Raw genomic sequence first — 27,061 nt, forward strand, 5'->3', positions numbered from 1 at the left:
TTCTCCAGGAGAACCAGCATGTCTTGGTTATTGATGTGACGTGGGGTTTTGAGGAGAAGGGGGTCGTTGAGGATGGCTTCTGGATCTCTGTCTGCATGCTAGGTGGGTGGTGGCAGCGTTCACTAAGACAAAACCAAGTTCTATCCTAGAGGCCCACAGGTGAGCCGTGTGATGAGACAAGCTTCTTGGTTGCCCAGAGGTTTTGTTCTTCAAATGCAATGGTGTCCGGCTAAACCTTGAGGTGATACATATATTTGCCACTAGAAGTCATAGTGATCTTTGCTCTCTCCATCTCACAGCATATTAAACCGCACCCCTATGAATCTGATCCAGGAAATCATATTGGTGGATGACTTCAGCAATGACCGTAAGTGCTCTTGCCGTCCTGCACTGTGGACATGAAGGTCTGTTCCCAGCCCCCGTTTAACTGGCAGAGGCGAGCCCACGGGTTCTCTGGGGATGGAGGAAAGCCTAGATTTATAATAGGTAGGGGAGACAGTGAGTGCCCATGGGGGGCTCAAGAAGTCCATAAACTTTACATTTGAAAAACAATATCTTGGGGAGTTACCATTGTGGCTTATTGGTAATGAACCCTACCAGTATCCATGAGGACATGAATTTGATCCCTGGCCTTGCTCAGTGGGTTAAGAACCTGGCATTGCTGTGAGCTGTGGTGTAGGTCACAGACGCAGCTCTGATTTGACCCGTAGCCTGGGAACTTCCATGTGCCTCGGGTGGGGCCCTTGTTAGAAAAGATAAGAAAAAAACACAACATCTTGGGTTCTCTGTTGTGAGGATCTAACCAGGTCAATTTAGTAGATTCTTAATGGAGTCGGTGTGTGTGTGTGTGTGTGTGTGTGTGTGTGTGTGTGTGTGTATTTGTGTCACCGCCCCCAAGATATGTCCTTAGACACGAGAAGAGACCTCGCACTTTCAAAGGATGGACGCTGGGACCCCAAGCCCTGAAGCAGTGCCCATGACTAGAGATTCCTGACTCATATGCTCTGACCATCCACCAGCCTGAGCTAAGGCCACCTTCCTTCTTCCTTTCATTCCCACAGTGGGACTGGCGGGGGCAAGGAGAGGGCTCTGTCTTTAGGACATCCCGTTACCTGGCCGTGACACACTGAGCAGCTGCCTTCCAGTCTTCCACCGCTGGTCATGACTGTCTCCTAGGTGTCCCGTCCAAGAGCCTGAGTCCCACCCAAATTCACACTCCAAGTCCACTTTCCCTGAGAAAAACATGCAGGTGTTTTCAGACACCTGTGTGTTCCGTTTGACAGGTACAATCATCGTAGAAGCATTGTTACATTTCAGGTATTGGGTATTGGCTCCTCTTCTGAGAGCCGACATCCCAGCCTGGGTGCTGTTCTGGGCGGTCAGCTACATCCAGGCAGAACTGCCTTCTTCCAGTGATGAACCAGGGGAAGCAGGTGATGGCCAATGGGGACAGCTCCAAGTCCCAGGAGGGTGGAATCGATCCCCACCAGCCCAGCCTTGATGCTGGAAGCTAAGCATAGGAGCCACTTACCACCCTGGGGTCTGCTCTAGGGTGGCCAGGAACACATACCCCTGACACAGCCTCCAGCCTTGGGTGTATTGCATAGGCAGGTTGTGCACCAGATCCAAGGTCATCAGCTCTGACCTGAGTCTGAACCTCAGTGACCTGTCTCCCTTCCCTGGAGAGGAAAGGTTTGGGGGTGGCCTGGCCCTGAGGCTGGAGAAGGAAGTGCTGCTGGGTTCACTTAGAAGCAGAATGTCTCAGTGGTGAGAGCATGGCCTGGAGCCAACTGCCTGGCTTCCCATCCTAGACCTGGCACTTGCTAGCTATGTGCCTTGGGCAAATTATTAACCTCTATGGGCATCAGTTTCTTTGCCTATAAGATGGCAATGACAATAGCATATGTGGCTTCTATAAGGACTGAAATGTGTTAATACCCCTGAAGTGCTTAGAACAGTACCTGGCTCAGAGGAAGCCCCTGTGAGTCTTTGTGGTCACCCTGTAGAGTCCAGAGCCAAACAGAGAGGCTAAGGTTGATAAACCAGGGAAGCAAAATCAAAACTTATGGAGTTCAGAGTCAAGAATTGGTGAGCCAAAGGAGCGATGGGTCAGCAGGTGAGAGGACAGCAAGGTCCTTGCCCATCCTGTCACATTTCCCTGCCTTTGGAGAGTGGAACCACCCCTGTGTGATGGGATACACTGCGCGGGTCCCCTAGCCAAAAGGGGGAACTGAAACTCCGAAATCTATCCCATCCATTCTCTGGCCTCCCAGCAGCTCTTTCCTAAACCTGCTAGGGAACAGGACTCCTATCTCCTGTTTTGAATGATCTATAGAAAAGGAGAAATGTCCCCAGGTGACCACGCCAAGACTTCCCTTCTGGAAGCCTTCCAACAAGGACGCATGTGCACTGTGTGACTGAACTGCTCCAAAGAGGGCCCTTGGAGGCCACTTTGTATGACTGGGCCACTTGGTATACTGATAGCCGTGGTCACCCAGCCCCTTCCAAAGCCCATGCACACTCTGGCGTCAGGACAGGGCGCTGCGGGTAGGGGCGGGGATGGGAGGCGGGGCTGCCTCACCTACTGTGCTGGTGCACCTCCATCCTCGGGCGCTCAATCCATGTGACCTTTTGTCTTTGCAGCTGAGGACTGCAAACAACTCATCAAGCTGCCCAAGGTGAAATGCTTACGCAATAATGAGCGGCAAGGTAGGTCTGTGCTGCTGGGCGGGCCCAGGGGTGTGGGTATGTGCTGGGGGGTGTGTCATCGGTCAGTGGACCAACAGGGGCACCCACTTGGCCGGTTGTCCCTACTGCAGGTCTGGTCCGGTCCCGGATCCGGGGTGCTGACGCTGCCCAGGGGACCACCCTGACTTTCCTTGACAGCCACTGTGAGGTGAACAGGGACTGGCTCCAGCCTCTCCTGCACAGGGTCAAAGAGGTGAGTGAGGCAGAGTCCGTGCCCCCCACTTTCTCAAGCTCATGCCTCACAGGCCCACAGTCCCTTGGGAGGTGGTTGGCGCAGACTGATGTCCCTTTTATAGATGAAGAAACTGAGGTGGGGGGCCCACCCACGGTCACACAGCAGGCAGTGTTGGACAAAACCCAGGATCTGTTCTTTGCATCACACTGTCACTGACAGCAGGCCTGCAGGTGGGCTGCCAACGGCTGATACGTGACACATGCAACTTCCTGGGCAAGAGAACTGCCCAGAACAATTTCACCCAGGCACTAGAAGATTCCAGAAAGGGAGCCCTGATGAGTGCCTTTGTGAAAACGAGGCAGCAGAATTAACCAGGCTCTGTCTTATCTCCAGCCATGTGTTACCTGCACCCAAAGGCCAAGGCAGGGGTCTAGATGCTAAGAGGCCTGAATTCCTTGCCTCTGTCTGCCTTTCAATTACTCTAGAATTCTGTCTATTTCTCCTCTCCGTGTCTCAGTTATTCCTCTTAAAAGTGAAAAAGAATTAAATTTTCCCATCAGTATGTTATAGTCCACAAAATCCACCTCCCCCCACCCCGATCTGCAGAAGATGTGTTTAGATGCCAGTGACTGTGATTCGTATTTATGCTGTTCATTTTCCCCACGCGTTGCTGACTCCTGCAGCTGCTCTGTGAAGGGGTATGTTTTTAACATACCCATTTCACAGATAGGAACACATTCTCAGAGAGAATTCTGTCACTTGGGCTGATCCTCCCTAGCTGGTACCGCCCACACCTCAGTGTTGCCTTGACAACATCTTCCCTGCGCTGTGGTTATTTCCTCCTCTCCCTTTGAGGCGGCTCCTTGACTCCTACCTGCAAAACGTCAGTGTTCAGAGGATGAGAGAATTGAGGTGTGTGAACTGCTTAGAGTGCTAAGAAACCCTTGCCAGCTTTCTTCATCCTATGAACCTCGGTGGGCGTACAGAATTCTGACACACGAGCCTCGATGTTCAAACCCATCACGCAGCCATTTTCCCTGAGGTTGGAGGACTCCTCTGAGGGTCCGACGTAACCAGGTGAGGGTCTACATTGAGAAATCATAGGTTTTGAGCAGACTGTCCCATTGAGGGGCTGCCCCTGGCACTGGTGGCGCCCCCACACCCTTCCCTCCTTTGTGCTCCACCTGCACACAGAGCAAGCCTTCCCAGACTAAGGCTCTAACTGGGCATCCCCACTGCTTCATTGCCCACCAAGCCCTTCCTGGCCCTGGAGGCCCTTCCCCTCCTCGCCACAAGCCCCTTGCCCTTTAGGGCCTCACCCACATGTCTCCTCCTCCTGGAAGCCTTTCCTGACTGCATGTCTGGCTTGGGATCACTCCCAGCAAGAATTGCCCATTTGGCCCCACAGTTTCCTTTTCTGGGTTTAGTTTTATGTCTCCCCTAATAGATTACATACCCAAGGGGGGCACCCATCACCTCCTTGTGGTTGTAAAGTAAGGCACTCAGTGTCTGCGAACAATAAAAGAAGAAACTAAATGCAGTGAGGACAGGATAAGGCTGGAATAGGAAAAAAAAAAAAATGCGTTCATTTCCTGCCTCTAAGTTAAGTAACAGACATTTATCCAGAACCTATGTGGGGCAGAGTTTGGAGGGAGAGTTAGAATGGACCATGTAAAATGAATCTACACCCTGCTTTGTTCCCTACTCTAGAAGATCGTCCAACCCTATTGTTTAGGGGTTTGATGGAAGCTTCTTTACATAGGCATGGTTGATTAAATCATTGCCATTGGTGGTTGGGCTCAATCTCCAGGGTCTCTCCTCTCCTTGGGGTTGAGGGGCAAGTGGGAAGGAGACATAAGGGGGTTGGAGGTGGAGCTGAAGTTTCCAACCCTTTAATCACACAGTTGGTTCCTCTGGAAACTGGCCCCTTCCTTCAAGAATCACCTGATTCGTATAAACTCAGATAGAGTGAAAGAGGCTTATTCGGAGAAACAAAAGATGCTCCTGTCACCCCAATCACTCAGGAAACTCTGAGGGTTTCAGGAGGAACAAAGGACAAATATATATTTCTTATTATATCACAGCATCACAGTATATACCTCATTTTGTTCATCCACTCCTACACGCATGGACATTTGGGTTGTTTCTGCCTTTTTACTGTCGTGAATAATGATGTTGCAAACATTTGTGTACAAGGCTTCCTCTGAGTACCTGCTTTCCTTTCCGCGGGGTATTTACCAAGGAGTGGAATGGCTGGGTCCTGCGGTCATTTGGTGTTTGAGCTCTGGGAACCTCCAGGCTGACGGGTCCCTACAAGAAGTGTTAGAGGGTCTTGCATTCCTCAGGCAGTCTTGTTGAGCCCAGAGGCCCGTTCCATCCCCGTGTCTCTGAGTCCATCTCAGAAACCCTCATGGAAACACGCTCTCTTGTGCATCCCTGGCCAGCTTCGCCTCCACGGCCCTGGGAGTCAGGTAGCCCCAAGATTGAGCTCAGCCGCCAGAGGCAGCTCCCAATCCCCAACACTGTCTGACCTAAAGCTTTAGTAGCAGCAGATTGTGGAGACCAGCCCTGACTGTGGTCCCGCTCTGCCCCTGCAGAGTTTTCACCAGATTCCTGATGAAGACACAGTTCTGCTGAGACATCCCCTTCGGGACAGGGCGTGTGGGCGTGTGTCAGCCTGTGTTTCCATGTGTCTTTGTATGTGTCTCGTCTCAGAGGAACGCGTGATTTGATCTTCTGAGTGGAAGTGGAAATTTTAAGCTGTAATTGGAGTTTGGGATTTTCAAAAATAGAAAGAGATAAGAAAGAAGTTGGGCTCGGGCTGTCAGAAGCGTCCTCAGCTGGTGTTTTCCACACGGAAAATCACCTCGATTTCCCTTCCTTCCCTTCAATTATGGGATGAGACTTGAAAGAAGTACTACGTTGTTGGGTTTTTTTTTAACAGAGGCTTCTCTCCCACCCCCCCACCTTATCTACATATTCCTTTAGTAGGAATAAAGATTTTAAGAAATTTCAATCCCTGTAGCATTTGGCAAATTGGTATAAATAATGGCTTACATTTGCTTCAAAGCCCTTTCACATGTTTTCCTCTCTTGTTCCTTCCAGAAGCCCTCTTAGGAAGGCAAGATCGCTTTGCAAATAATAATCCATCCTTGCTTCATAGATGAAGAAACAGAATCCCTCAGAATGTGCTGATTTGCTTAAGATCAGACATATTCTAGACGGCAGGATCAGAACAGGAACTCAGGTCTCTGCCCCTCCTGCTCCCCCTTCCCTCCCTCCAGGCCAACAGAGGTCCCACACTGTGGTCCTCTGTTCTCCTGTCCACCACCGCTCCTAGACATCAAAGTCTTAGTCATCTCTGTACCAACCACAGCCCCTAAACCATAGTAGGTGTTCCTTAATGCTGGTGGATGCAATGAGTGAATGCTTGGTCATCTCTAGGAGTTTTTTGTTTGTTTGTTTTGTTTTTTGTCTTTTGTCTTTTTAGGACTGCACCTGCGGCATATGGAGGTTCCTAGGCTAGGGGTCTAATTGGAGCTGCAGCTGCCGGCCTACACCACAACCACAGCAATGCCAGATCCGAGCCGCGGCTTCGACCTATACCACAGCTCACAGCAATGCCAGATCCTTAACCCACTGAGCGAGGTGAGGGATCAAACCCAAAAACCTCATGGTTCCTAGTTGGATTTGTTTCCACTGCACAATGCTGGGAACTCCTCTAGGAGTTTTTTGATGGCCCCTTCACAGGGTCATTTTAGTTATATGAATTGGTGGAGAAAGAAAGAGGTATGGCTGGAGGGGTGATTGATGGCCATTGGCTCTCAGCAGGGGGCAGGGCTTCGTCTTGGATTTGGGAGGTGGGGCTGGGGTGTTATTCTGGATCTGCCGGGGATTCCACCAGCTGCCTGTTTGAACTTACCTGTGGACCAAGCCTTAAAGATAGAGCCACTGGGGGACACAGTCGGGGACCTGCGGTGGGTCTGGGCATCTTTATGGAGTTTATCTATCCCTGAGGCTACAGGAGGAAAGGCCGTCTTGCTCAGCTATAATCGATCCACCTGCTTTGCCTCCAGCCATTGACAGTGTCCTCAGAGGGAGTTAATAGCTGGCTTCTTTTAACCAACTGACCACCTGCAGGCCAGCAGGCTCCAGCCTGGGGCTGATGGATATAAAAGTGGAGCAGATATGACTCCAAGGGACACTCAGAGAGGTTTGTGTCCTGTCTTTGATGGGTCACATCTAAAGTCTCCTGCAGCCCCTTATTACAGTCTTGGCTCCACGTGGCACTTCCCCAAACAGCCCTCGCTCCCTCCTCCCTATCTGGCATCCATGACTCTGAGCCAAGCATCTGTTTCTGTCACAGAAGGACAGAAACCCTCATAACTTACAGGAGGGTACCCAGAGCCTCTCACGGCCCTGGAGGCAGAGCCCCCAGGGGCTTCTGGGGAGGCCTGTGGCCAAGGTAAGCCATCAGCATTTTGCTTTGCATATCAGTTTCCAAATATTGAGGAGATATTTTTTAAAAAGGATTGCAGTTTGGGGTTCCGAAGGCCACCCTTGGGTTCAATAATTCATAGAAGGACCCAGCACTTAGCAAAGATGCTACATGCATAGTTACCGTTAATTACCACAAAAGGATCTGGATTAAAATGCACAGTAGGGGGAGGTTATGTGGGGAGAGTTCCAGGCACAATCATCCAATTATCCCCTGCCAGGGCTGGTGTGCAGACAGTGCCTGCTTCCTCCAGCCAGGACAGGTGGCAACGTGCACAGAGTATTGCCAAACAGGAAGGCCCAGCCAGGCCTTGATGTCCAGGGATTTTAGTGGAGGTCAGTCGCATAGACCTGGGCTGACCACCACCATGGACTCCATGCCCCTCCAGAGGGCAAGTCGAATTGGTACCACATGGCCCAAGGCCCTCACCATGAATTTCATTGACTACCTGGTGTAGCCCCAGATTCCCAGGGAAACAGAGACACTTTTGTAGGCGGAACATGCCCAGGGCTTAGAAGGTACATCCCAGGAGTTGGAGGATGACCAGACATATCTTTGGGCAAGGGTTAATCCTTTACAGAGGTCTATGGCTGGACTTAGCGAAGCAGCAGAGGCCCCTAAGCTCAGCAAACAAAAGCAAAAAGACGTCCTCAGACTTGCAGAAGGTCAGGCCCTGAACATCTGAGGACATTGCAGAGTTCAAGTCAGGAGACTGTTCTGGTGTGTGTCTGTGTAGGTACTTGTGTGCATGCCGGGTGGCTGGTGTGGCTGGTGTGGACAGTGCGCATTCAGTGTGTGCACAGACACGGACCCGTGATGCATATGGCCCCAGAGCACTGTGGCAGCTGGGCAGGGGCTGCACTGACTGAGCAGGAAGCATCTGTGCACCTCCCAGAGGGAGAAGCAACGCATTGAAAATGAGCATCTCCTTCCAATTGGCTTCAGAGGCACCTTGTCACTGGCAGGATGAGTCACGTGCAGAGGCTGGGGGCCAAATTAAGTCTGTGAACGTAAAGGCGGGCACTCGGTGAATCTGAGCTTAAAATAAGAAGACAGCCTCATTTAGGGGAGACATTGAACCAGGAAATTAGATGGCTGCAATGAGAAACAGAAGTTCCTGCCTGTATTGACCAGGGGTGGTAGGTGCGGGGCCCTGGAAAAGTGGTCCTGCCTGGTTGGGCCAGGCCTGTTGGCGCTCCTTGGCTGCTGGATTCCCATTCGTTACCGAGTCTCCATGTTCGCAGCTCATTTATACAGCCCAGTTTCCCTTCCTGCATGCCGGTACAGGAGTGTTCACTCAGAATTAAAGAACATTTTAAAAAATATATGCCATGTCTTGACGTCCCCTCAGAACTGGGGAACTTCTCTTGCTAATGTTGAAACTCTCCCCTGGATGGCATTGATGCTTATAGAGCGAGTAGCCTGGGGGAGGCTGGGAAGCTAGATACAGGCTAGATGGTGGTCTTGGATGGCAGGCCTAGGAGTCTGGGCCTTATCTTCAAAGCGATTCAGGTTTTTAGCTGTGGACCTGCAGAGTAAGACTTGAAAGACAACTCTGTCAGCCACCTGTAGGACAAAAGGAAAAGGGGGGAGCAGGGGGTGGGGAGGTGCTGGGAGTCCATCACGGTGTATGCCAGGGGTGAGGGGTTAAAGGAAAGATGGGGTCCTTTCAGAAGAGCAGTTTTCATTAAACTTGGCAGGACTGATCCAGTTGATGGGGCAGAAGCGAAGCTTCTTAAGTTAGTGCTGGGGAGGAAAAGGATTGTGTGATGGTTCTGTGGACAGAAATAGGGACCAAAGGAAAGAAGCATGTCTGGGGAGAAGACGGTGATGCCCTGATGAAAGGGCATGTGATGTCCATGTGGAGGTGGCCGGTGGCATGGTGGATCCATCTGAGTCTGGAAGGGAGGAGTGGAGTCAGGGCCCAAGGTATAGATTTGAGTATCAGAGGAGACAGTGGAAGTTAGTTATCAACTTGCCCATGAACCATAGGCATCCAAAGAAACTATCGGGAAATTCCAAGAGGTTCCCACTCTCAGGATGTGGCTTTGCTTTCTGGAGCTGCAGGCTTGAGGCCACCTCCCTGGCTGACCGTGTCCTCTGTCCTGAGAGACCCATGACGGTGAAGGCCAACGGGAGCCCCCTTCTTCTTGATCTCCCTTGGCTCAATGCCCAGCCCACTCCAGCCAGCCTCCCCGTGTCCCCACCATGCCTGGATGGCCATCAAGAGGCGCCCAGGAGTAAAGGAAAGACTCTAAACCTTGTAGGCATCGTAGCTAGAGAGGTCAGTGTCCCATGCCCCCTTTTATAGCCAAGACTATTCTGATTCAGAGAGGAAAGTTCTAGGTCAAGCACTGAAAGCAGTCTCCCAGGGTGGGGCCCTACCCAGGCCCCCAGCTCCCAGCCTGGCCCCCCGACACCACCTCTGAGCATGCAGCCCCTTGTCTTATAGGACTACACGCGGGTCGTATGCCCTGTGATCGACATCATCCACCTGGACACCTTCGACTACATCGAGTCGGCCACGGAGCTCAGAGGGGGTGAGTGGGGCAGACCCTGGGGCCCAATAAGACCTCGTTTTCTCCTTGGCTGCTGCCAAGTGGGAAAGAAGTAAGGAAAAGTCTCTTAGTGGCTTGTCTGGAATATCCAGCCCTGCATCCTGTAATGTCATAGCCACTGTGGCCCTCATCACAGGGACCAAATGGAAGGGCCAGGGAGGGGGAAGGTCACTCCCAGCCCACAGGGCTCACTCTAGGGCCTGAGGATGTGGAAGAAGCAAGGCCCCCCGACCCTCCGGCTGTATGGGGCTCCAGCCTCTCCTCCAGCCCCACTGAAGTGCTGTCCCGGAGCCGAGTGCTGGCTCCCCAAGACCGATTTGGGGGGCTTCAGCCCCTCAAAGACCCCTGCTTTCTCCTCCTGAGACTCCTGGCCAAGGGCTACACTCCATGACTGCCCATCTTGTCCCCCTGGGTCCTACTGTTGGGCTGTCCGCTCTGACTGTTTATCCTCTGCCCTGTATTCCCCGCTCTACCAGCAGAGAAGCCTCAGGAAGGCAGTGGGGGTGGAGAAGGAGGAGGAAGCTGAGGAAGGGCAATTGCTGATCAGCCTGGGTGAGTCCTGTTATCCTGGGACCACCTGGGGACCTGGGTACGTTCTTGAGCTTCTAGTAAAGGGACAGGATGAACAAGCTCTGTGGGTCCCTCGGAGAGACCGCATCAACCACGTGGATACTGTGTTGTAGGCTTTGACTGGAGCCTCCACTTCCAATGGGAGCAGCTCACGCCAGAGCAGAAGGCTCGGCGCCTGGACCCCACTGAGCCCATTCGGTGAGTCAGGGAAAGGGTGGGTGGGCAGATTCGTTACCACTTGGTCCTTCCTGCTGTCACGTGGTGCAGGGAAGCAGTCCATGTTAGATGCTCACAGATTGGGCAGAAACCAAGAGGACCCTTTGCCAGGCCAGTGCCATTTTGGCCCTGATTTTAGGAGGTTTTGTCCTCGCGGAGACTTCTGCTGAAGGGATGGGGCCTGGGGGAGGCCTGCGCTGAGGACTTGCCACCCACACATGTACCTTGATGTCCTTATGCTTCCTGCTAAACACTGGAGGGTCCTGGATGGGCTTATTTGAGCCTCTGACAAGAGAAAAGATGGTCCCTTAGCCCCCAGGTCCTAGATGTCAGGATTCAGCCCAGGAAGGTCGAGTCAGCCAGGGCTTTAAGTGGAGACTGGTGTCAAGGCATGGCCACTGCTATGTCCTACCAAACATGACTTCTGTGTCCCGTGCGAGAACACAACAGGGATGTCAGGTCTGGGCTGCTTGTGCAGTGCTATGATGGCTCTGTCCTGACCTACATTCTTTTTTTTTTTTTTTTTTTTTTTTTTGTCTCTTGTCCTTTTAGGGCTGCACCCATGGCATATGGAGGTTCTCAGGCTAGGGATTGAATCAGAACTACAGCCGCCGGCCTACACCACAGCCACAGCAACTTGGGATCCAGGCCACATCTGCCACCTACACCATAGCTCATGGCAACACCAGATCCTTAACCCACTGATCGAGGCCAGGGATCGAACCTGCATCCTCATGGTTCCTAGTTGGATTCGTTTCCACTGCCCCATGATGGAAACTTCCCCTGACCTACATTCTTGCTCCCAGCCCCTACCTGACCCACAGCACAGTGGCCAGATGGCCAGCTGGGGTTCAGGTCTATCTGAGCGGTTGGCGGAGAGGAGAGCGCAGAGGTCCACCAGAAGACTCAGTATCACCACATGTGTGGCCTCAATGTTCCTACCTAAGACTGGAGGCTACACAGGTCCCAGACCTGGTGGGAATTTCCAAGCTAGAGCTGGTACACCTCTGGTGGAGCATCAGGAAGCCAGGAAGTGGAGAGAAGACTACCAGACTGAGGTTACCCCCATTGGGTATGCAATAATGCCCTGGCCTGTTCAGCAGCACCTGTGCATCAGGGGCCTGCCATGGAGTAAATGTTTGATCTTTTCATTGACCTAACTCAAGTCAAACTGAGACCCAGAGGGCCCTGAAGAGCTGAGGGGTGACCCTCAGACAGCCGTGGGGCTTGGGAGCCCTCTGCCCTAGGACCTCTGTCATGTCTCCCACCAGCCCCTCCTCTCTCCTCCACCCTTCATGATCTGGAGTGATACTGAGAGGGAACCTGGAGCCCATAACACCCCATGGAGTGCCCTTCATTTCTCCAGGGAAGGCAGAGCCTTCTCCCCTCCCCTCAAGGGGCCATGCTGCACCCACCAGCGGCCTGCCAAGGGAGTGCACCGAGTCACGGAAGGAGGTTGTGGTGCTGCAGTGGCCTCTGGCTTTCCCTCCTCTGTCCTGGGGTGGAGTTCTCAGGTTCCACCTGTGGGAATATCTCTGCTCCGAGGACAAGTGATTCCCAGATTGGGCCAGTTCTCAGGGGACAGTAGGGAGACCGAACTTCTGATCTTCCCTGCATCTACTAACTGCATGACATAGAAGAAAATCCTCTTTGCCCTCTGGACCCACTAAATGAGGGGCCAGGTCCTCGAGAGTCCCCACACCCCCACCCCTACCCCAGCCATTGATTCTTACAGACACACCTACTTATGCTTATCTGGTGGCCTGGCTGGATGGTGCAGTGCTTTCCTTTTCAAGTGGCTTCTCTGGAATCTTTCTCAGCAGTCAAGGGGAGGGGAGTTTGGAATGGGACTCCCCTCCACAAAAAAAAAGGGGGGGAATGGAGATGAGGGTGTGTCCATTTACTAGGGCTGCTGCAACATAGCACCAGAGGCTGCGTGGCCTAAGCCACAGAGATGTGCCATCTCCAGCCCTGGAGGCTGGAAGTCCAAGATCAAGGTGTTGGCAGGGTTGGTTCTTCCTGAGGGCTGTACCACACCCCTCTCCTTGGTTTGCAGAGGGTCATCTCCTGGCATCTTCTCTTTCTGCATGGTTGTTTCTGTGACTAAATGTCCGCTTTTTATAAGGACACCAGTCCTATGACAAGGACCCACTCTAATGACCTCATTTTAGCCTGATCACCTCGGTAAAGACCTTCCTCCAAATACGGTCACATTCTGAGGTACTAGGGGTTAGGACCCCAACATATTTTTCAGGGGCCGTAACTCAGTCTGTAACAGAGGGGGAGAGAGGGGCAAAGGGAGAAGGAGGCCCGTCTCAAGAAAGGGATGTGCTGTTCACAGGTGCCGCCTCAGCCCCTCTTCTCTACTGGGTCAGTGGTCCATTGTCCTACTCCCCAGTGGTGGGGCTCCCAGGAAAGCCCCGCAAGGCAGGGCCTGGGGAGAGGTGGGGGGAGGGTCCCCAGGCCGGCAGAACAGCTGGGGTTCTGGGTAGAGAGGTGTGCAATGAGCAGATTAGCCTGTGAGCCAGGTCAGGAGACTCACACTCAAAGGGAGAAGCCCTGGAGCACGTTCCTATTTGAGGTAAGCGAGCAATGTATGAACAGAAGTGGGAAGAATGTGGCCTTGAGGTCAGGACCACCAGGGCACAAGAACATGAGAGGGGTCCCCCTCCTGGGACTGACCCTCCCTGTTTTCCTTCCAAATGCACAGGACTCCAATCATAGCTGGAGGGCTCTTTGTGATGGACAAATCCTGGTTTGACTACCTGGGGAAATACGACACGGACATGGACATCTGGGGTGGAGAGAACTTTGGTGAGTTGCTGGGGCTGGGGTCGGGGGTCTCCATGTCCTTGGACCACATGTGCCTGGGATGAAGGCAGAGAGTTGGGGGGCAGGTCACTTTTTTGGGGGAAGGCCACGTGGAGCGCCAGAGGAGTGGTTGCTGGGAGGGCCGAGGTAAGGAGAGGATTTCTCCATGGGACCGCATGGATGCTGAGGACCAGAGAAGCAAGCCCAGATGGACTGTTAGGGAAGGGAGCTGCAAAATCCAGAAAGACCAAGGAGGAGCGCCAAGTCCAGGGGCTGGAGACAGGCTTGAGCTAGCAGGATGGAACTTGGGAATTTGGAGTTGGAAGGAAATTGGGGATAAAAAGGAGGAGGAGGAGAAGGATGGATAGCAACACCATTAACATCTGGATCCCATCTGTTGGCTGTGCTAGGTGTATAGCCCTCAGCACTGGGTTAAGGAGGAGGGTCTGGGTGACTGCTCCAGAAACCCTGGGGGTGTCTTGCCCTTATCTCTTAGTGCAGAGAAAACAGTGGGGATGGGCAGGCTGGGTTACAGCCTGAAGATCTGTGCCAGCAGACAGCCAGGTGTGGTCAGGGAGTGTAGGGCTGCCATGTGCAGATACAGGAGAAAGTACAGAGACCCAATCCAGCTAGCTGATGACACTGACCCTTCAGTTTCCCCATGTGTTCAAAGTGTAAAACAGCAATGCTTCTTGAGGTTGTTGTGGAAATCTGCTCAGGTAAGTCTAAAAGTTCAGGCACCATATGGGCACAATCAGTGTTAGTGACCTTTTCTCCCCTCCAGCAGGTGGGACCTAGGAGATGATTAGCATATAAACCGTACCGCGAAGGCAGGGGTTTGGTCTGTTTGTTCACATCTGTCTCCCATGCCCAATGTGGTGCCTTCCTCAAAGGAGGCTTCAGTAACGATTTGTTGAATAACCCCCAGGGGAGGAAGAGGAGGAGAGCAGAGTGCCGGAGCCCCTTCCCCTCTCTGGACACCGGGGAGTGTGTTTGGCACGGGCTGCCCCAGCAGCTGTGCAGGCCAGGAGAATGATCCATGGGGCTCGTCCTGGCATTTAGCAGTAATCCTGCACATTGTCCTCTGCCATTGTTTTCTCCTGTCCCTGCCTCCAGGATGTTTTATGGCTTTCTTCCTCAGTCACTAAGAGTTATTTCTTGGAAATTTATGGCTGTTGGCCTGACCCACAGCATCTGTTCTCCTAAACTGGGCAGTGTAGAGAAATCCATCACAAAAGCCCGTCTCCTGCCATATGGGGGCCAGATTGGAAGCTCAGCAAACAAAGCAGAGAAGCTTACTGCCCATAAACCAAACCAAATCCCCTACCTGGGACTCAGTCCTGGGATGCAATGGGGGCCTTTGGGGTGGGGTTTTCGGTGACAAAATTGTGTTAATCAACTGTAAAAATTTTAAAAAGTGAGTGAGGAATATTGGAGGGTCCCATGATGAAGATGAGGGGTTTGGTGACTAACACAGATAGAGTTGCCTTTGATGTATATGTTCTCTCTGCAACAGCCCAGGAGAACTTGGAGCCAGGTACACCCTAGTATTCTCAATGGGAATGGATCTCTCTCTTCCTGGGAAGAATCCATCATATGTCCTGATGATCACACTGATTCTCATGATTCTTCATGATGTGCACTAGCCTTTCCTCCTGTCCGTTGAATCCCTTCTGCAGCCCTTTTGATAGACAGCCAATTTCTGCCCGAATGCTACCTATGATGATGCGTTTGCTGCTTCACAGTTCGGCACGTTCTGTTGTTGAGAATTTTTGTGGCTAACTGTTAGAAAATTCTTCTATTCGAAGCCCAGCTTCCATCTCGCTGGCCTCTTGACCCACACAAAGTGCGTATGAGCCTCCTTCCCCATGGCAGCCACGTGCAGATACAGGCAGCACGTTTTTGATGATGTCGCATTCTGGTCCAGCTTACTGATCCTTCTCTTTATGGCCACGTCTGATCACATCAAGGGTTGATCTCCTCTGGTCGGCTTCCCAGTCGTTTGACATTAACAAATGCTGGTTGGGACAGGGGAGTGGGGAGGGGCTTCTGGGGAGGTGTGGGAGAGACATTTTACAATCCGTCATGAAATGTTTTAAACTACAAAAAAACCCCACTGCAGACAGCTGTCACAGGAAACACTCTTTTCTCCACTTTCAACATTCCATCATGCTATAGCCAGCTCCCAGCACTTAGCCATTTCTGGATTTTTTTTCCCCAGCAGTTTTATATGCCAGAAAATGCAGTGCTTTCTTAAATAATCAAGATATACTTGATTTACAATGTCATGTTAGTTTCAGATGTATAGCAAAGTGATTCTGTTACATATGTGTGTGTGTTCTTTTTCAGATTACTTTCTATTATAGGTTGTTATAAGCTATTGAACGTATGTCCCTGTGTTACATATAATAGGTCCTTGTTGGTCATCTATTTTATATATAGTAGTATGTATCTATTAATCCAAAACTCCTAATTTATCCCTCCACCCCCCACTTTCCCCTTTGGTAACCATAAGTTTGTTTTTTATGTCTGTGAGTCTGTTTTATAAATAAGTTCATTTGTATAAAATTTTTAGATTCCACATGTAAGTGATATCATGTATTTATCTTTCTGTGTCTGACTTCTCTTAGTATGAGAATCTCTAAGTCCATCCATGTTTCCGCAAATGGCATTATTTCATTCTTCTTTATAGCTAAGTAATACTCTATTGTATATATGTATCACATCTCCATCCATTCATCTTTCACTGGAAATTTAGGTTGCTTCCATGTCTTGACTATTGCAAATAGTGCTGCTGTGAATATTGGGGTGCATGTATCTTTTCAAATTAGAGTTTTTGTCTTTTCCAGATAGATGCCCAGGAGTGGGATTGCTGGACCGTAACTCTATTTTTATTTTTTTAAGGAACCTCTGTACTGTTTTCCATAGTGGCTGCACCAATAGTGTAGGAGGGTTCCCTTTTCTCCACACCCTATCCAGCATTTATAGACTGGAGACTTTTTGTAGACTTTCTGATGACGGTCATTTTGACTGGTCTGAGGGGATGTCTCACTGTAATTTGTTTTTTTGTTTTTTGTTTTCTTTTTTTGGCTGTCCTGTGGCATATGGAGTTCCTGGGCCAGGGATAAGATCTGAGCCACAGTCATGACCTAAGCCTCAGCTGTGGCAACACTGCATCCTTAACCCTTTGTGCAGGCTGGGGATCAAACCTTCATCCCAGCTTTCCCAAGACAGTGCCAAACCTGTTGTGCCACAGTAGGAACTCCTCTCACTGTAGTTTTGATTTGTGTTTCTCTAATAGTTATCAGTGTTGAACATCTTTTCATGTGCCTATTGGCCATCTATATGTCTTCTTGAAGAAATATCTATTTAGGTCTTCTTCCCATTTTGTTGATTAGATCGTTTGCTTTTTTTGATATTGAGCTGTATGAGTTGTTTGTCTATTTTGGAAATTAAGCCCTTGTTGGTTGAATCATTTGAAAATGTTTTCTTCTTTTCCACAGGTTGTATTTTCATATTGGTTATGGTTGCCTTTGCTGTGCAAAAGCTTCTAGGTTTATTTAGTTCCCTTTGTTTGTGTTCGCTTTTATTTATTTTGCCTTGGGATACTGACCTAGGAAAACATTGCTACGATTTATGCAAGAGAAGTCTTCATCTGTGTTCTCTTCTAAGAGTTAATGTCTTATGTTTAAGTCTTTAAGACATTTTGAGTTTATTTTTGTGTATAATGTGAGGGTGTGTTCTAACTTCATTGATTTACATGCAGTGGTCCAGTTTTCCCAGCACCACTTGCTGAAGAGACTGTCTTTTTGCCATTGTATATTCTTGCCTCCTTTGTTGAAGATTAACTCATTGTAGGTATCTGGGTTTATTTCTAGGCTTTCTATTCTGCTCCATTGATTTTCATGTCTGTTTTTGTGCCAATACCACACTGTTTTAATTACTGTGGTTTTATAGTATCGTCTGAAGTCTGGGAAGGTTATGCCTCCAGCTTTGTTCTTTTTCCCCAGAATTGCTGCAATTCTGGGTCTTTTGTGGTTGCATATAAATTTTAGGATTATTTGTTCTAGTTCTGTGAAAAATGTCATGGGCAATTTGCTAGTGATCACATTAAATCTATAGACTGCTTTGGGTGGTATGGCCATTTTAGCAATATTAATTCTTCCAATCAAAGAGCATGGAATATCTTTCCATTTTTTTTTAATCATCTTCAGTTTCTTTTATTAGCGTTCTGTAGTTCTTAGTGGACACCTTTCACCTCCTTGGTCAGGCTTATTCCTAGGCATTTTATTTTGCAGTGTTTTGTCAGTGGCTCTATCATGTGGACAGTGTCAGTTCTGCGAGGGAGGTTCACTAAGGACCTGGGTACATGAAGGTGGGCATTTGGAAAATACCACATGGATGATGATTGGGGCTTTGGAGAATGATGTTTCAGCTGCAAAGGACAGGTGGTGCTGAGTGGGGAAGGAAATTTCAGAGGAACGGATTCCTGGCTCCAGGGTATGGCAAGAGGGACCCTTGTTCCAAGTCCTGAAGACCCTCTCCCCTCAGCATCACTCAAGAAGTCCCCCTCTTACTCTTCTAGATGGTTCTCACCTCTTCTCTGCTCCTCTCAAATCCATCCTCCAGGCTCCTGCCGAAGTGCTCTCTGAAATGTAAATCTCTCCCACCTTCCTGGTGCTAGCAACCCCCATGGCTCCTTCTTGACCTAAGGATGAGGCCCACATGCCTCAGCTGGGCCCCTCTTTGGCCTCGCCATGTCCCCAGCCTTCAGTCCAGAGGCACTGACAGACCTTCCTACACTGCCTGGATGTGCACAGCCATCTGAAAAGACCTAGCCTCCATTATCAGCTGAGCACTGAATGGCTGCAGATCACAGCTCTAGGCCTGCCTCGCCTCCCCCAGGACTAGAACACCCTTCATGCCCACCCTCTGCCCTCTCCCCTCAGCGCCACCCCCCACCCCTGGCTCAGGGCTCTCTGGTGTGCTTGTCTGATTTTGCTTCCATGCCCGCTACCCCAAGCAAGCCAAGAACATTCATCCAACTTCTCAACCTCGAGGCCTGGACCAGTGGACACTGCTGGCTGTATGCGTATTCAAAGTGGGATACTGACTGGGAAGGGGGTTCAGGGAGGCAAGGACCCCAAGTACACAATCTCTGGGGCTCTGTTTAAAATCACTCTCCATGCATTAAATGGGGAATAACAACAGCAAGTACAGACGTATTTCCTTTCCCAGGACATGGGATTGCTGTGTGCTCAGATGTGGTTGCCTTTGCTGCGTTGACTTTATTTCACAGCCACAAGGCCATGAGGATATTGGAGGAGGCTCTGGCCAGGTGACCGGAACCATCCTCAGCAGGGTGCTGCCCCTCCTACCCTATCTCACTTTCATCTGCTGACAGAGAAAGCCCACCACACTCTGGCGCAGCCCCACCCTGGTGCCATCACTCCCACAAAGTGTTTCTAAGAGGAGCTGAATGGTGTTGATAATTATATCTGCAGTTTAGCATAGGAGCAGGCTTTAGAGAAATGTGGCTTTTAGCCTTTTATTTTCCACAAGTCATTTTGCATTAAAATTAGATGTTTAAACTCCAATTTCCATAACATAGGATACATGGAATATATCTAATACATCTACTCACTATAGCTTTTGGTCTTTAGACATGAAAGGAACCTATTAAGAAGTAAGTGTGTGTGTGTGTGTGTGTGTGTGTGTGTGTGTGTGCGCGCGCGCACGTGCGTGCACAGGTGGTTGGGTAACGACTGTGTATTTCCAAAATAGAAGTCTTAGCACATATATGAAGGGTGGTTATGCTGGTTTTAAAATGGGGGTTTCCAAAGCATAGCAGGCACAAAAGACAATGTTGAGAGAAGAGAGTTGAGGTGGTCCCCGAGCAGAGCCACCACCTCCATCTCTCATCCCCAGCACATAGTCAGGGACATCGGGCTGTGTCAGGAGTGGTAGACACACATATGTGTGTCAACAGGGGCTGTAGAACCAGATAGACCTACTACCAGTTCATCACTGGCTGTGTGTCCTTGAGAAAGTGACTTTACCTCACCAAGCCTGTTTCTAAGTCACTAGAGTGGAGACAGTGATTTCATGTTAGGGGAAGGACCTCCCCCCAAATATATCAACACCCTAAACCCTGTGTTAAAGAAAACAGTTTTCTGTGCTCACTTCAGCAGCATATATACTAAAAAGTAGAATGATACAGAGAAGATGAGCATGGCCCCTGAACATGGATGACACGCAAATGTGTGAAGTGTTCTAAATTTTAAAAAAGAGAGTGTGGGAGTTCCCTTCGTGGCTCAGTGATTAACAAATCCGACTAGGTACCATGAGGTTGCAGGTTCCATCCCTGGCCTTCCTCAGTGGGTTAAGGATCCACCATTGCCGTGAGCTGTGGTGTAGGTTGCAGACGCAGCTCGGATCCCGCATTGCTGTGGCTGTGGTGTAGGCTGGCAGAAACAGCTTCGATTAGACCCCTAGCCTGGGAACCTTCATATGCTGCTGGTGCAGCCCTAAAAAAAAAGACAAACAAAAAAAAAAAAAAGGAGAGAGAGGAAAAGAAAAAAATCAAATGACACTTGTTAAAATGGTAAGAAAGACTTTCTCAGGATTGTCACAATAGGCATCAAGACTATCACAATGGTGGGGGATGGGACTCAGCTCCAAATACAACAAGAACAAGTGGGGATTTTGAACCAAGAGCAGGTGGGAGTTTGTGGATGGAAATCACTAAGAGGGGACCTCAAGACTGGGGGATCTTGTGACACTGACCAAAGTGTTCTCACCAAGGTGACCAGATACCAGGGCTGGGGGATTCTCTCTAAACCGGCTTAGCAGGATTCTTGCTAAAAACTGGGGATGCAGGCCTGACAAGGGCAGGGGTCAAGGTGCAGGCCTGGTCAGGAGCAGAGCCAGAGGAGCCTGAGTAAAGTTTGGTCACAGAGAGCATCTTGTCACCTAGAACCTATCAGGAGGTGACCTTACCTGGCACAAAGGACTTTGCAGATGTAAAGCTACTGAATGTGAAGCTGGGAGAGTAACCTGCATTATCCAGATGGGCCCAGTCTAATCATGTGGGCCCTTGACAGCAGAGAACTTTCTCCAGCTGGAGTCAGAAGGGATGGAGCAGAAGTCAGAGATTCACAGCCTGGGGGTGGTGGGAGGGGACGGGACTGGTGGCTGCTGGTTTGGAGATGCAGAAGGGGCAGCATGGAAGTAGCAGGAAGGCTCCTGACACACAGATGGCCAGGAAAAGGGAACATCAGCTGGACACTGCAAAGAACTGGGTTCTGCAAACAACCAGAATGAACTTAAAAGTTTCAGCACCTCTAGAAAGGAAACTGATTCTGCTGACATCTTGATTATGGCTTTGGGAGACCCTCAACAGAGGACTCAACCAAACCCACCACACCCCTGGTGGGTGTGGTCATTTGTTATGCTGCAGTAGAAACACTCCCACCCCAGGGCTGCTGTGAAGATGCATGAGGCTCAGGCAGTGGTTCTGCCTCCCCTTCAGGCTGCATGCGAGCAGGTTTGTCAGAGGAGCACTGTGTTGGATCCCCAGGAACAGTGGATCCCTCCTGCTTTCTCTTTCGGCCTCATCCTTTCCAGGTTCAGAGGCTCAAGAGGAGAGATGTGGCCTTATCTGGGAAGAGCATCCAAGCCTGATGAACAGTCATCTTTTCACTGCAGGCGGAGCCTGTGGTTACTCCCTATTTGGAAGGCGGGGGCCTGGATGCAGCCTTGATTGGCCCAGACGGTGTGACGCACAGGTTCCTCACTGGTTTACTCTGCCTGTGGGTCAGTACGATTGTCTTTAATCAAGTCCACGTACTCATTAAAAAAAATAATACAGAGCTTTCTGGCTCAGGAGACCCTGAGAACATAAAGGTTATTGAAAGCAAAGGGCCCTGTCTCCCCATTTTCACGTGTGGACTTAGGAGTAACCCTAGCCGGGTGAGTGGCTGTCTCTGCCCGTCACTGTCCACACCCATCCCTTTGTCTTCAGTAGATCTCACCTTGGCCAGAGGTAGAGTGGATGATGCTGTGTAGACAAACATTAGATATAGGTGTCTATTTACAGTCCATGAGGCTCATTTGAAACAGGCCTGCTGCCTTCACTGGAGTCCATGTCTAATGCTCTCTTTGCTTTCCAACCTTGACCTGTGTGGCCAAGGAGGGGACTGTGAATAGCTGTGACTTTTTTGTGGTGGGGAAGCTGTCCTTTCTCCCCTGAATTCCTGTCCACCATCAGGACTTGTCATGTAGACATTGGTTCTGCTGAAGGTTGAGGGCTTATGAGCCCAGGTAGATGGGATGATGAGGAGACGGAAGGAAAGAGTAGTTCGATCCCTAGCCCGGGAACGTCCTTAGGCCACAAGTGCAGCTGTAAAAAAAAAAAGAAAGGAAGAAAGAAAAAAAGAAAGAAAGAAATGCTGAGATAGAGTGCAGAGGGGCATTTTATTCCCAAATATTAATCTAAAATTTGAAGAAAATCAGGATGGAAACAGCACCCCCAATGAGGCAGAATAATTACACATCTCCCGGCCTGGAATTCACAGCACACTTGGGTCTGCGCAACATTGATCATGAGGAAGATTGCGGGGGCACTGACTCAGTGAGAACCCCCCACAGACGCCCCTCCTCCCCCTTTTGCTCCTTCACTTCAGAAAGTGATGACTTTGCAGGAGCTGCAGAAGGTCTGGGCTGTCCCTGGAGGGCCTAGTGCCTCCCACTGCCCCAGGGGCCTTGGGATCACAAGACATCCCCAGAGGCCTCAGCACCAATCTGTGCATCACTGGGCCTGGCTCGCAGTCCTGGGAGGATACAGGTCATTATTCCAAAGTCAGTGGGGTGGCTAAAGGTAGGACAACTGTATTGGTTTTAAATATTGTGCACTATGGTACCTGGAAGTCATGACGCTGATCTGAACACTCCGGGCTTCCTCGCCAGGTGACCTCGACTCTGGCTACAGAACAGCAGGGCACATGTCTCAGAGCATTTTGGTTACAAAGATACAGACTCTAGAACAGAGAAGCTGTTCCTGCCTCTCAGGCTGCAGGGCAGCATCGGCTGGCCGGAGGGAGAGCTGAGGCACAGTTGTCTGGAGTGGATAAAGGAGTAGGTGGGACGGCGATGTGACTGCTGGTTATGGCTTTGTCTCTCTTGTTAGGCTGTGAGTGCCCTGAAGTCAGTATCTTTGCCTCCACAGCCTTATTACCTTATGGTGGGTGTTCAGCACGGGGGATGGGGGTGTTGGCGGGGGGAATCAGGGCAAGGCAGGAGTTCTGGAGCTGGGGAGATGTACTTCCGATCCCAGCTACCTGCTCTCCCTTGTCCTCTCCTGGCTACTTCTGCATCAGCTGATAACATCCATGACCATGAGCGGGGTTGTTAGCATGGCTAATATGCCCGAGAGAGGCCAAAAGAAAGCCCAGCCCAGTCAATGAACGGAGATCCTCTGAAACTTTAAAGCACAGATGCAGGGACTCGAGAAAAGGCTGGTTTTAGAGGCGGAGGAGAGGAGGCAGGCTGCTGAGGGCTGTGAGAGCTGATCACGAAGATGTACTGCCTCGGAGGGATCCAGGGCTCCTCCGCAGAGCATCAGGCAGCCAGGAGGTTGGTGGTGGAGCCCAGAGTCGAGCTGGGCTGGCGGGATGGGGGTGAGCCCTCCGCATCAAGTGAATGCTGGGTTCAGGTGAGGAAGCAGTGTCAGCAAGACTCTCGGAGACAGAGCCTGGGGGTGAAAAAGGTTGGGACCCCAGAAGGGAGGTGGAGAAGGACCAGGGTTGGGGACAGGACTTTCCGAGGTGCTGTCTGTGCATGACGGTGGCAGAGGGGAGGGGGCCAATAGGTTCAGAGAGAATCAAGAGGCTGGGTGAAGGAGGCACAGGGAGGGAAACAGGTTTAAGGAGCTGTGGCGGGGAGGGGACACTGAGGCACAGGTTGAAGGGACTGGCTTTGCCAGTGAGGAGGGACATATGTCTCATTTGAATACATACAAGGAAGAGACCAGAGCCGAAACACGCATCCATTTGGGAGAAAGCTGGCACAAAATTCATAGGTTATAGCCAGGAAGCAAAGCCTCCATTTCTAGTTTTAAGGGATGAGGGGTTTTCCTTTTGGGGAACTAGAGCGAACCCTCTTTCCAGAGAGGAGTTGATTGGAGCACAGCGGACCTTAACCCTGGAGACTAAATTCACCTGTGTGTTTCTCATTAACTCCCTGTACCGAGGCCTTCCGCCCCCAGTGCACCCCCACCGGGGAGAGAGCTGGATGTTGGCGGTCAGCTAAGCTCCCGCATTGTCTCCTGCAAACCCAGCCAAACACCAGCTTGTCATGTGTCATAGACTTTCGTGGAGAGTCAGACTCTCAGATGTCAAGTCCACAAACATCCAGTGCCTCCTGTGGCAGAGGCAGGAAGCTGTAAATCATCTAGGAAGTTGGAAGTGGGCACAGGTGGGCGATGCCATTGGCATCGTGTCTTACAGAGACTGGCTTCAGAGGAACATCTCAAAACTGTCACTGAGCTTGCCATCCGCTTTAGAGTTTTCACAGTCGTTTGGAACTCTATTTCATTTGATGTCACTTGCAATCCTGTGGAGTATTTTGATGATTTTCATTTGACAGTGTTTAGCAATTCCAAACAATGGCAGTGACAAGATACCGCCCCACCACCTTAGTGTTCCACGCTTCCTTCTGAGGCAGAACCACAGCTCCAAGCCTGCAGGAAGCAGCCCCAGGGGAGAAATGCACACGCCAGCCGAGTCCCGGCTGCTTCTGCTAACGCCACCTCACCCACCTCCTGGAGGTCTCTGCAGCAGCAGCCAACCAGGGAAAAATGGGTTTGTGTGCAAAATCCCCACTCGGGAAGCACCCCCAACAATAGCTTTGAGGCTTCCAGCACCGTCTATGGCTACTGTCAGCTCTCAGCTCCGGCTCAGGCTACCGCTCAGACTTCCTTCTCCAGGCAATGATTCAGGTGCCCTTGCAGGAGATAGAATTACAGCCTGGTGGTGGGAGGCACTGTCCGGGACACCTTGTCCAGGTGCCTCCTGGGAACGGGTCCTCTCTGCCACATCCTGACCATGTGGCCTGCAAGCCTGTCGGAGTGGGAAATGCAGGAACTCTATGACAGCCCTTCTGCTTGGACCTTGACCATCAGAAAATTCTCCCATGGTCTCAAGTAGAAACTCTTTCTCCTCGGTCCTGGTTCTAACCCTTTGGGCTCATACAAGCAAGTCTGATCCATTTTTCCCACTGAAACATGCTCAAAAGCAGCTCCCTCATTGCCCCCACCAGGCTGGCCCCTGAGTGCACGTTTTTCTTTTCCAGGCTAAAGCATCACAGCAGAGGCCCCCACCGTGCTGGCCCCTGAGTGCATCCCAGAGGCACAAGCCTGGCCTTCCCCGAAGGCAGGACCAGAGCTTGATTTAGATGTGGTTTCCTCTGTGCCGGCCACTGATGCCCTAGTAACACAAACCATCTTCCAGGTGTAGGCTATTACCGTCCCATGGAGAGCGGGGGAGCCTGGGCTGCCCAGCCAAGGTGCATGCAGCCTGGCTGTGGAGTCAGCTCCTAAGCCCCGCGGCCCAGGCTGCGTGCAGCCAGCCCTCCCGACCTGGCATTTCTGGCGACCATGTCTCAAAGCTGCCAACCTGTGTCCCCTCCTTGGGAAGGCAGAGCAGTGACTAGAGGGCGTGGCTGTCTTGCAGAAATCTCCTTCAGAGTATGGATGTGCGGGGGCAGTCTGGAGATCGTTCCCTGCAGCCGCGTGGGCCATGTCTTCCGCAAGAAGCACCCGTATGTCTTCCCGGATGGAAACGCCAACACGTATATAAAGTAAGCTTGCATCCGAGTGGCTCCGTGGGGGCGGCAGTGGCTGAGGGCTTTTCTGGTGATGGGTTGTGTTCCAGGTTCTCTGGCAGATTGCCTGAGTTTTCTGGATGGACAGGAGCTGCAGGTCAGGGGCACTGGGCCGCTGCCCAGGTAGGAGACATCAGGCCTGCCTATCCAGCTTTAGGCTGTAGACCAGGCTCGTCTCTTCTCCACTGTTGACTCCCCCCAGGCTTGTCAAGGCCCCGTGGGCTCTTGGGACCTTCAGGTCACTGGCAGTGCAGGGCTCAGGGCTCTGGGAATTTGGGGTTGTTTGGTGTGGGGAAGGGCAGCTGCTTTGCCCCTGAGTTCTAGAAGAACTGCCTCTCCCACCTTCAGGCTCGGTCACCAGGGGAAAGGCCTTGAGAAGATTCGGGAATGCTGAGGCACAAGTGGATGCAACCCCTGTGCAAGCACCAGGGCCCTGCAGGTGCTCAGAAGGAGCCAACCTGGGGTGGGCTCTATGGCCCTGAGCTCCTTTCCTGGGGCTTGTCATCTCCCGCCCAGGGACAGGACGAAGATCCCGGGGTCTCAGTGACCGGGTGGTGCGCACTCGCCTATTCCCGCTCCCTCCTTCCACACGCCTTCTCCTTTGCAAGCTTTCTTCTCCTTCAAACTTTCTGCTCTCTTTTTGAATGAATTCCTTCCCTCCCTCATCTTTTTCTCCAGCTTCTTCTCCCCTTCTCCTGAATGCTCTTGTCTTTTATCATCCAACAGCTTCACTCACCCATTTACTCTCCTTTTGCCTCTTTTCTTCTCTCATTTGGTACATTTTGTGTGTGTATGTGGGGGGAGCCAAGCAACTCTTTGGGCATTTTGCTTCCTCTAGCTGTGTTCTCATCTGGGCTCTTTCATCCTCAGTTTCTCACACGGATGGACAGGTGTGGGCTGGACAGGTGTGGGGATGGACAGGTGTGGGGTGGACAGGTGTGGGAGAGCCCTGGGCAGGGTGAGGCAGCAAGAACCCAGCCAAGAGGGACGGGGAACAAAATTGGAGCTGCCTGGGCTCAGGGTTTTTAAAGGGACAGGTGACACCTGGGATAGGAAAGCAGTGGAGCTGTGATGTGGAATGGGGCCAGCCTGGGGGTGGGAGGGGCAGAGGCTGGGGCTCCAGAACATTCCTTGTTTTGGAGACTCGGCTCTGGCAGCCAGCCGGCATGCTGCATTCCACTGGGGGTCATTCAGAGAGGAAGGAAGCATGGGGCAGTGCCTCCTCAGCAACTTCTGGCTTGCTGATGGTTAGGCCAGTGGGAGGAGCCGGCAGGGCCCCACTGGCCGCCTTCTGTGCCCCAAGAACTGGGCTGTGTGTGCATAACTGATTCTAGGCCCAGTGGTTTGAAAGGCAGCCAGCAGGGACGGGGAACAAAGGTAGAGCTGCCTGGGCTCTGGGTTTTTCAATGCCTCTGCTCCACACTGAAATCTGGAGGAGTGCGCCCTCCAGAGGGGCGGGCACTGGGGTCTCAACAGGTGCTGCTCCCCCTTGCTCCTGGCCTCTGATTATTTCCCACGGCTTCTCGCCAGGCTTTCCTAGCACCCTGACCTTTAGGGTCAGACTCTGAGCAAATAGCTGATTTTTTTTTTTTTTTAACTTAAAGA

General features: G+C 51.2%; 1 protein-coding gene across 2 annotated transcripts in view; it reads left to right on the top strand.

Moving 5' to 3' along the window:
• The window catches only part of GALNT14 (polypeptide N-acetylgalactosaminyltransferase 14), a 216,288-nt gene that overhangs the window by 172,675 nt on the left and 16,552 nt on the right, over window positions 1-27,061 (top strand). For both annotated transcript variants that reach the window (XM_003481255.4, XM_021087659.1), the window contains exons 4-10: window positions 300-367; window positions 2,644-2,709; window positions 2,820-2,941; window positions 9,874-9,961; window positions 10,663-10,747; window positions 13,476-13,579; window positions 25,306-25,432. In XM_003481255.4, coding sequence (XP_003481303.1) covers window positions 300-367; window positions 2,644-2,709; window positions 2,820-2,941; window positions 9,874-9,961; window positions 10,663-10,747; window positions 13,476-13,579; window positions 25,306-25,432 — 660 coding nt within the window. The remainder of the gene's footprint in view (window positions 1-299; window positions 368-2,643; window positions 2,710-2,819; window positions 2,942-9,873; window positions 9,962-10,662; window positions 10,748-13,475; window positions 13,580-25,305; window positions 25,433-27,061) is intronic.

The sequence above is a fragment of the Sus scrofa genome, chromosome 3, assembly GCF_000003025.6.
Source record: "Sus scrofa isolate TJ Tabasco breed Duroc chromosome 3, Sscrofa11.1, whole genome shotgun sequence".
Lineage (NCBI taxonomy): Eukaryota > Metazoa > Chordata > Mammalia > Artiodactyla > Suidae > Sus > Sus scrofa.